The following is a 10,945-nucleotide window of genomic DNA, read 5'->3' on the forward strand; positions in this document are numbered from 1 at the left end:
TATGCTGGGCACTGTATGGGTATGCACTGTATGGGTATGGGGTGGTATATGCTGGGCACCATGTGGGTAAGGGAGGTGTATGCTGGGCACTGTATGTGTATGAGGGGGTGTATGCTGGGCACCATGTGGGTAAGGGAGGTGTATGCTGGGCACTGTATGGGTATGAGGGGGTGTATGCTGGGCACCATGTGGGTAAGGGGGGTGTATGCTGGCCACTGTATGGGTATGAAGGGGTGTATGCTGGGTACTGTGTGGTACATACTCGAAATCCCAACAGATCTATCAAGTGGCAGCAGCCATGTCTTCATCTTAGTGCTACACTTTTCACTTGCCACTGCAGAACACACCCCTGAGTGGCAATAGATACGCCCATAAGTGGATTCAGGCACAACCTTCGGGCAGTGCATGACCCGCCCCCTCAATGGCTCACTGGGCTATGCGCGGCGAATTACCAACTATGATCTTCCTGAAACTCGTTTTCAAAAGTAGGAAAGTATGATGATATATATCCGCACACATACATGCACACACAGATATACATAACTAAGCTCTTTCTGGTACACAGTAAAATCATAATATTGCTTAAGGACTTAAGGAGAGAAACTTGGTGTCAAAAAATGAAGATGTTTGGTAAGAATGTTTATGTCGCCACTTCTTGTTCTTGGCCCATCAAACGTATGTTAAAGCATTGTTATTGTTGTCATAATCTAATTCCATTGTCTGCCAACCTGTGCCCCTCTGCATGTGTAATAGCAAGATTATGGCTGCATGCTATGTCTGTAGCGGCGAGCAAGTGGGTGGTATCACTATGGCAACAGGAGGAATGCATGCAAGCTTTCAACTTCCAAACGGCCACTACATGTGGATCCTCAGATTCCATTGGAATTTCAATGGTTTGTCCGTGCAGTGTAAACACACATACCGGTTGCATAATTCATTAATATTCAGAATATTTGGTGGTGTCATCAAAAAAGATTTAAATTGTCAAATGAATTCCTAAAAAAAAAAAAAAAGCGATGTTTGACTTCTTGGATAGTCCCCAGGAATCACATTCCTTTCAGATAATGAGGAAGCTTGTGCAGCATAGATGTAGCCGGATTTACTAATAATGCTAGTTAAATATGAAAAGTTAACAAAGTCCGATAGAGATGAATGTCAGACTGCATCTATAAATTTATATGCCAACTCTTTTTCCTCCCAAACGCTGAAAATATTGCCAATGCATGCGGAAAAGCCAATCCACAAAACAAAAGCACTTACATAAGCAGGAATGGGGGCTTAGACGTTGTGTTGTGTGGAACGTTGAAATATCCTATGTGATCTTTGATCTTGTAATCTCTCCGTAGTTTGGCTCCGCTGGATATTGTTGCCAAGTGATACGACTCTCAGCATGTAACAGTGCATGGGAATTCCGCTGAAGTGACACTGTTGACTTCATTCTTAGTCCATTCAACTTTTTGATCCACTGCTGTACTTTGCATTCCATCTTCCAAATGAAGGTTTTAAAAAAGTATATCTGTATAATGTCATAGCTAACGTAACTGGGAGTGTGATAGCACGTCCTCCAGTTTCTGCATCCTGCACTACGCCTTTTCACTCTTCTCTATCCCATCCTTCTTGTAGCATGGATCAGTAGCAGAGAATGGTCTAAAGCTATTCAGTCATTCCTAAGTTCATATGCTCTTACGGTAGTATCATTACGAGCATGGTGCTACTGGTAACTGGTATCCGATAGAGAAAGATGACCTAATATGGGCATTACATTGTTCTGGTGGGCCATATGCTGCATGATCTTGGTATATAGGACAAAGGGTGGATGCACCATATAACATAGTGTCTTGCTAGTATGATGCTATTTAATCTTGGCTAATATCGGATTTCACTGGCTGCTACCGTTATGTGGAAAAATGGAGACGTATGAAGAATCGTTATTTCTCAGGATATTCTTTGAGCCATAGGAACCCTGCGACAGTCTGCAAAAGCACAGTAGGATGATTTGATGCATGGGCACCTATTTCATTAGAAAGCAATATTAAGGTGTTCTGTTGACTGCATGGATATAATATCAAAACTCCACTGGAGATAACAATGGCTGCCTCTGCATGTAGCTCTTCTACTCTCTCTTTATCTCTCTCTAGAAAAAGTTATCTACAATCTTGAATCTAAACAGAACATGGAGGAGTGTTAAGTATTCATTGTATTCTTTACAGGCATGTTTTTGCAAAGAGCGTCCTGTCACTGCTAAATATGCAAACAGAGGCAGCCACGGAGGCTTGGAATGAGGCGACAAATGTGATGGGTTATACTCACCCGGACAGAACCTCCGCATACGGACAAACATAACTACAGTACGTCACACAGCTGTTTAAAGGCAACTGTACTTCTTCGAGGTGTCGGGTGAAGTTAATTAAGAATGATGCAGGCTTTTTTTTTTTTTTCTACGGCCAAAATGTAAAACCGTAGAGGAATCTTCTATTCATTTAGCATGAATTGCATGATATATATAAAAAAAAAAAGCAAAAAAAAAAAAAAATCAATATATGAAAACTAGAATTACAAAATTCTGTGAAGAATTAAAAAAATGCATATATTTTCCTTTAAAGCTCTTTACTTTTACATACATTATGTAGCAAACTGTATACATTTTAAACTGTAAATTGAATTGCTCTGGGTTGCTTTTTTGTATACGGGACTCATAACAGAATTGCACTCCGCCATCCATCGGTCACATTGACCAGATCTGTACATCATCAATACATGGACTAAAAGAAACTTTTATTGTGTACATTTGGCAAACTTTCTGTTTTCCTGTTTTCATTGGCATGCTCGTGAACAAGGACCCCCTAACTGACTGGATAACAGCTGGTCTATTACTGACATTCCATTTGAGGTTCTACTGTATGTTATCAGTGTATAAATCAAACATGACTATCTTTAAAAGATTGTTATTAAATAATCTATATGGATATTACAAAAAACAAATGAAACGTGTTAATTTAATACTGGGACTTGCAGTATAAAAAAATCAGGAAACATGTTTGTCAAAATGAGAACAAAACTGCATTGTATGCAATTTCATAAGTCTGACGCAAAGATGCATGCATAATGTTATGCAAAAAACCAAGCTGCATGAAATAAATTTTGTATTATGGTTTTTACTGCCTGCTGTATCCAAAGGGTAAGAGAAAATGCTTATTTGGGATCCTATCATGACGGTTAGTGACACAACATCCTTTAGATAAAAATGATTTTTAAGGAATGATGCCATGAGTATTTGTTTCTGCATGCTTCAAGAGTGTACAGAAAGTTGTAGCGGGTCCATCATTTAAAAACCACAGCAAGGTTCAAGGGGCTGCGTTAAAGATATGTTTCCTCTTAAAGAAGACTCAAGTCAAAGATGGCTTCTTCCAAACTTCTTCCGAATCAGTTCAGTGCTCTTTGTTGCGCCATGGAATACAGGTAAGAATGGCGATGGCCTGGATATGATCCTTCGAAAGCCACTGTGGCCGCAAGGAATGCATGCACATTTGGAACAGGTGGGCATGGAGGAGATATGTAGTCATGTGTAAACTGCTTGTTTGGCATGAATACAGGTTAGGTAAGTACAATTGTGCATTTACTGTATGTTCTAAAATGTTCCCAGTGTTTCAACACATTTTCTAGTTGAGCATGCCCACAGACTACAGTATTGTTTGAAGGTAAAGCATATATTACGCCATGTAGGAGCAAACGGTAAGATATACCATTCCGCTACCAAGGAACATTTGGTATCCTGTTGATAGTCAATAAAAGTTCAAAAGTTTTTTGTTTTTGTTTTTTTCAACTTTTTAATCATTTATCATCCATGTGGACTATAATTGGGAATGGTAACCTTGCCCTAAGTGTGGCAAGCAAAGCGAGCCTACGAGGGTACGCGTTTGGCCTAATTTGGCTCAGATATGGTGAAACATGTAAAATGACACAAAACAAACGTTTCAACCTTTTTTGTGTCAACCATTTTCAAGTCCACCTTGTGGCCCTGTCTACCTACTCTACTGTCTACCTTTTCTTCCATGTTGACCTTTTGCCGCTGTTGACCTTTGCATGTTGAACTACTGACTCTCTGTCTTCCTACTGTAGATCTATTGAACTACACCCGGAACATTGACATATGTTTTGTAAAATCATTTCGAGTGGGAAAAAAAGTTGTTGTTTTAAAAACATACAGAATCATCTCATACAAGCAGGTATACTGTAATACCTGAAGTAAAATATCACATGGCCCCTAGTATAGTATACACCCTATATATAGTGTATTTGAAACTGCAGTTACAGCTGCTGAAGGCAGAATGGACATAAACCTCAGGTATCCAACATCGTTACTCATGAAAGCTATAGGAAGTCTACACACTTTGTATGTAATTTATTGTTATTGACTCTCCTGCATCCTGTCATAAAATCCATTTACTTATCTCCTTATGATTTTAGCCAACATTTAGCAGTTCAGTTTGACAAGATCAATACAGAAGCCGGGATGTCTCTTAGCGTTTTAATTTGTTGAAACAATGCCACAGCTCCCTGGACATCTGTTAGAGAAGTCACCCAATTGTAACTGAATCTGTCTACATAACTTCCCATATCAATTACTGTATATTGGTGGGGACCCCTCACTACATTTACTGACATATCTGCCAATCACAGTCAGAGCTGTATGTGCTCTAAAGCTTTATTATAATCATCTTTTATTTATAAAGCGCAAACATATGTACCTTGTGGGAACCCAGTCACAAACAAATGACATACAAGGTAACGGTGACGAGTGTGGTATACAAGTTAGACAGTCATTAGGTAGACACCATATGGTCGACAGTCAAAAGTCCGACAGTCAAAACAAAAGGTCGACCGTGAAAAGTCAGACAGGGTCAAAAGTCCAACAGTCAAAAGGTTAAAATGTTGACACCAAAAACTTGGGGTTTTGGTGTTATTTTGTGTTTACATTTTTTTTAATTTCCATTTCTTGGATCTGGGCAGTAGGTAGATAAAGATGTAATAGTTCCTGGATCTGGGCAGTAGGTGGATAAAGATGTGATAATTCCTGGATCTGGGCAGTTGCTAGATAAAGATGTGACAGTTCCTGGATCTGGGCAGTAGGTAGATAAAGATGTGACAGTTCCTGGATCTGGTCAGTAGGTAGATAAAGATGTGATAGTTCCTGGATCTGGACAGTAGGTAAATAAAGATGCCATAGTTCCTGGATCTGGGCAGGAGGTAGATAAAGTTGTGATAGTTCCTGGATATGGACAGTAGGTAGATAAAGATGTGATAGTTCCTGGATATGGACAGTAGGTAGATAAAGATGTGATAGTTCCTGGATCTGGGCAGTAGGTAGATAAAGATGTGGTAGTTCCTGGATCTGGGCAGTAGGTAGATAAAGTTGTGATAGTTCCTGGATCTGGACAGTTGCTAGATAAGGATGTGGTAGTTCCTGGATCTGGGCAGTAGGTAGATAAAGATGTGATAATTCCTGGATCTGGGCAGTAGGTAGATAAAGATGTGACAGTTCCTGGATCTGGACAGTAGGTAGATAAAGATGTGACAGTTCCTGGATCTGGCCAGTAGGTAGATAAAGATGTGACAGTTCCTGGATCTGGACAGTAGGTAGATAAAGATGTGATAGTTCCTGGATCTGGACAGTAGGTAGATAAAGATGTGACAGTTCCTGGATCTGGGCAGTTGCTAGATAAAGATGTGATAGTTCCTGGATCTGGGCAGTAGGTAAAGATGTGATAGTTCCTGGATCTGGACAGTTGCTAGATAAGGATGTGGTAGTTCCTGGATCTGGACAGTAGGTAGATAAAGATGTGATAATTCCTGGATCTGGACAGTAGGTAGATGAAGATGTGACAGTTCCTGGATCTGGGCAGTAGGTAGATAAAGATGTGACAGTTCCTGGATCTGGACAGTAGGTAGATAAAGATGTGATAGTTCCTGGATCTGGGCAGTAGGTAGATAAAGATGTGACAGTTCCTGGATCTGGGCAGTAGGTAGATAAAGATGTGATAGTTCCTGGATCTGGGCAGTTGCTAGATAAAGATGTGATAGTTCCTGGATCTGGGCAGTAGGTAAAGATGTGATAGTTCCTGGATCTGGGCAGTTGCTAGATAAAGATGTGATAGTTCCTGGATCTGGGCAGTAGGTAAAGATGTGATAGTTCCTGGATCTGGACAGTTGCTAGATAAGGATGTGGTAGTTCCTGGATCTGGACAGTAGGTAGATAAAGATGTCATAGTTCCTGGATCTGGGCAGGAGGTAGATAAAGTTGTGATAGTTCCTGGATCTGGTCAGTAGGTAGATAAAGATGTGATAGTTCCTGGATCTGGACAGTAGGTAGATAAAGATGTGATAGTTCCTGGATCTGGGCAGTAGGTAGATAAAGATGTGGTAGTTCCTGGATCTGGGCAGTAGGTAGATAAAGTTGTGATAGTTCCTGGATCTGGACAGTTGCTAGATAAGGATGTGGTAGTTCCTGGATCTGGGCAGTAGGTAGATAAATATGTGATAATTCCTGGATCTGGGCAGTAGGTAGATAAAGATGTGACAGTTCCTGGATCTGGACAGTAGGTAGATAAAGATGTGACAGTTCCTGGATCTGGCCAGTAGGTAGATAAAGATGTGACAGTTCCTGGATCTGGACAGTAGGTAGATAAAGATGTGATAGTTCCTGGATCTGGACAGTAGGTAGATAAAGATGTGACAGTTCCTGGATTTGGACAGTTGCTAGATAAGGATGTGGTAGTTCCTGGATCTGGACAGTAGGTAGATAAAGATGTGATAATTCCTGGATCTGGACAGTAGGTAGATGAAGATGTGACAGTTCCTGGATCTGGGCAGTAGGTAGATAAAGATGTGATAGTTCCTGGATCTGGGCAGTTGCTAGATAAAGATGTGATAGTTCCTGGATCTGGGCAGTTGCTAGATAAAGATGTGATAGTTCCTGGATCTGGGCAGTAGGTAAAGATGTGATAGTTCCTGGATCTGGACAGTTGCTAGATAAGGATGTGGTAGTTCCTGGATCTGGACAGTAGGTAGATAAAGATGTGATAATTCCTGGATCTGGACAGTAGGTAGATGAAGATGTGACAGTTCCTGGATCTGGGCAGTAGGTAGATAAAGATGTGACAGTTCCTGGATCTGGACAGTAGGTAGATAAAGATGTGATAGTTCCTGGATCTGGGCAGTAGGTAGATAAAGATGTGATAGTTCCTGGATCTGGGCAGTAGGTAGATAAAGATGTGATAGTTCCTGGATCTGGGCAGTTGCTAGATAAAGATGTGGTAGTTCCTGGATCTGGGCAGTAGGTAGATAAAGATGTGACAGTTCCTGGATCTGGACAGTAGGTAGATAAAGATGTGATAGTTCCTGGATCTGGGCAGTAGGTAGATAAAGATGTGACAGTTCCTGGATCTGGACAGTAGGTAGATAAAGATGTGATAGTTCCTGGATCTGGGCAGTAGGTAGATAAAGATGTGATAGTTCTTGGATCTGGTCAGTAGGTAGATAAAGATGTGATAGTTCCTGGATCTGGGCAGTTGCTAGATAAAGATGTGATAGTTCCTGAATCCAGGCACTAGGTAGATAACGATGTGATAGTTCTTAGATCTAGGCTTACTTACCTGGCAGGAGAGATACCATGCTAGATAAAGATGTGATAGTTCCTGGATCTGGGCAGTAGATAAAGATGTGATAGTTCCTGGATCTGGGCAATAGGTAGATAAAGATGTGATAGTTCCTGGATCTGGGCAGTAGGTAGATAAAGATGTGACAGTTCCTGGATCTGGACAGTAGGTAGATAAAGATGTGATAGTTCCTGGATCTGGGCAGTAGGTAGATAAAGATGTGATAGTTCCTGGATCTGGGCAGTAGGTAGATAAAGATGTAATAGTTCCTGGATCTGGGCAGTTGCTAGATAAAGATGTAATAGTTCCTGGATCTGGGCAGTTGCTAGATAAAGATGTAATAGTTCCTGGATCTGGGCAGTTGCTAGATAAAGATGTGATAGTTCCTGGATCTGGGCAATTGATAATTCCAAGCACTGTGTTACTTTGTGGATCAGTTGGTAATTACAGGTACTGTGTTAGCTCCTGGCTATGGAGAATGATTAATTAGAAGCACTGTGGGCCTGATTCGGATTTGTAGGCAAACCCAATGGTTTATGCACAGACCCGATAGTTTGGAGTCTGTACGTGCCCAGAATGCAGAATGAGTCCTGCAGGATTACTCATAGTCTCCTCTTAGGCGCAGCCTGATTGACATGTTGTGGCATTCGGTAGGTAGGTGGGGGGGGGGGAGGGGAGGGTGCAGTGGTGTCTCAAGGTCCAGAGTCAGAGGGAATCTGATGGCCAGTCTGAATGAGCTCCGGCTTACACAGGTTGGCCGAGTTTGTGATGGTGATCTGATGCTGCGCAGGCGAAGCACCAGTATCACAGATGCTGGCAGGAGGCATCTGTTTCCTATAGATGCCTCCTGCAGCACTAGCATTTTCATGGTACAGTATTGTGTAGCTGCTTCCTTGAATCTGTGCAACACCAACCACATCAAAATCAGGCCATGTGTTAGTTCCTAGCTCTGGGTAGTTGGAAATTATAGGCACTGTGTTGGTTCCTGTATATGGGCAATTGGTAGATACAGGCACTGTGCTAGGTTCTGGCTGCAGGCACGTGGAGAATACAGGTACCGTGCTGGTTCCCGTCTCTGGGCTGTTGGTATTAATAGGCACTGTGTTAGCTCCTGTGTATGGGCAATTGATAGATAAAGGCACTGTGCTAGGTTCTGGATGTAGGCACTTGGTGAATACATGTACAATGCTGGTTCCAGGCTCTTTGAAGTTGGTAATTAAAAGCACGCTTTTAGTTCCTGTGTATGGGCAATTGGTAGATACAGGCACTGTGCTAGGTTCTGGCTGCAGGCACTTGGTGAATACAGGTGCAGTGCTAGATCCCGGCTCTGGGTAGTTGGTAATTATAGGCACTGTGTTAGCTCCTGTGTATGGGCAATTGGTAGATACAGGCACTGTGCTAGGTTCTGGCTGCAGGCATTTGGTGAATACAGGTGCAGTGCTAGATCCCGGCTCTGGGTAGTTGGTAATTATAGGCACTGTGTTAGCTCCTGTGTATGGGCAATTGGTAGATAAAGGCACTGTGCTAAGTTCTGGCTATATGCACTTAGTGAATACAGTGCTGGTTCCAGGCTCTTTGTAGTTGGTAATTATAGGCACTGTGTTAGCTCCTTTGTATGGGCAATTGGTACATACAGGCACTGTGCTAGGTTCTGGCTGCAGGCACTTGGGGAATACAGGTACAGTAATAGTTTTGGGTTTAGGTTACTAGATTACATGCTTTGTATAGCTCCTAGCTCGGGGAATTTGTGATTTTTTTTTTTTTAACCATGACATCTTTGAATTGTTGTTTTAGTTTTATTGTAAAGAAAATACTGTATTTTTTTTTCCATGTAGGGGACACACGGAAATGGACAGGTCTAAAATGCAATCTACTAATGTCCTAATACTTCTCAACTTTACCAGGTAACAAAATCATCAGCGCATTTTTTCAAGCAATACATATTTCCATAAAACGATGTGCATCAGTACAATGTGCAAAATGCTCGACAGCATAATCCAGCTCTCCATCTATTCACTGCAACACAACATGGCATGCACCCATGAACATCCTGCATATCCTTATCTTCTGCATTGCTGCAATATTATTCAGGCCACCCTAAAGCTGCAGAATAGCTGAAGAGTTTAAATGTTGCCTTTTGACATTAACTGAAGCCGATACAAAACTGCTGCCTTCACAGAACTGGATGTGGATATTTGCCCAGAGTAGCATGCATCCAGGGCTGTTTCTAGACAATACGACTCCCAATGCAAATAGTAAAATCCCAGTGTTTTTAAAATAACCCCCTCGGTTATTTGAAAAAGTAGCATATTGAGAAACATTTGCGCGTACCAAAAGGGGTCGTGGCATCACAGCAAGGAGTGTGGCTTCACAGGAAAAGACATTACACCCCAGTTAGCACCCTGCACCCCCAGACTAGGCCACCACAAGAAAAAAAAACATTTCATGCCCCTTACATTACTTATACAATTACAATTCTTCCTTATAGTGATGCCCCTTACATATTATGCACCACACCGTAATGACTCTTACACATTATGCACCACACCGTAATGACTCTTACACATTATGCGCCACACCGTAATGCCCCTTACATATTATGCACCACACCGTAATGACTCCTACACATTATGCACCACACCGTAATGCCGCTTACACATTATGCGCCACACTGTAATGCCCCTTACACATTATGCGCCACACCGTAATGACTCTTACACATTATGCACCACACCGTAATGCCCCTTACACATTATGCACCACACCGTAATGACTCCTACACATTATGCACCACACCGTAATGCCGCTTACACATTATGCGCCACACTGTAATGCCCCTTACACATTATGCGCCACACCGTAATGACTCTTACACATTATGCACCACACCGTAATGCCCCTTACATATTATGCACCACACCGTAATGACTCCTACACATTATGCGCCACACCGTAATGCCGCTTACACATTATGCGCCACACTGTAATGCCCCTTACACATTATGCGCCACACCGTAATGCCCCTTACACATTATGCGCCACACCGTAATGCCGCTTACACATTATGCACCACACCGTAATGCCCCTTACACATTATGCGCCACACCGTAATGCCCCTTACACATTATGCACCACACCGTAATGCCCCTTACACATTATGCGCCACACCGTAATGACTCTTACATATTATGCACCACACACCGTAATGACTCCTACACATTATGCACCACACCGTAATGACTTACACATTATGCACCACACCGTAATGCCCCTTACACATTATGCGCCAC

General features: G+C 42.0%; 1 protein-coding gene across 3 annotated transcripts in view; it reads left to right on the plus strand.

Moving 5' to 3' along the window:
* The window catches only part of KCNC1 (potassium voltage-gated channel subfamily C member 1), a 262,381-nt gene extending 259,227 nt beyond the window's left edge, over window positions 1-3,154 (plus strand). For 2 of the 3 annotated variants that reach the window (XM_063944106.1, XM_063944108.1), the window contains one exon: window positions 2,211-3,154. In XM_063944106.1, coding sequence (XP_063800176.1) covers window positions 2,211-2,245 — 35 coding nt within the window. In that variant the 3' untranslated portion in view covers window positions 2,246-3,154. Of the gene's footprint in view, window positions 1-1,346 lie in introns of all 3 variants that reach the window. The other variant, XM_063944107.1, reaches the window with a different exon arrangement.
* Window positions 3,155-10,945: the final 7,791 nt, after the last annotated feature.

Source organism: Pseudophryne corroboree, chromosome 11 (genome assembly GCF_028390025.1).
Source record: "Pseudophryne corroboree isolate aPseCor3 chromosome 11, aPseCor3.hap2, whole genome shotgun sequence".
Classification (NCBI taxonomy): Eukaryota; Metazoa; Chordata; class Amphibia; order Anura; family Myobatrachidae; genus Pseudophryne; species Pseudophryne corroboree.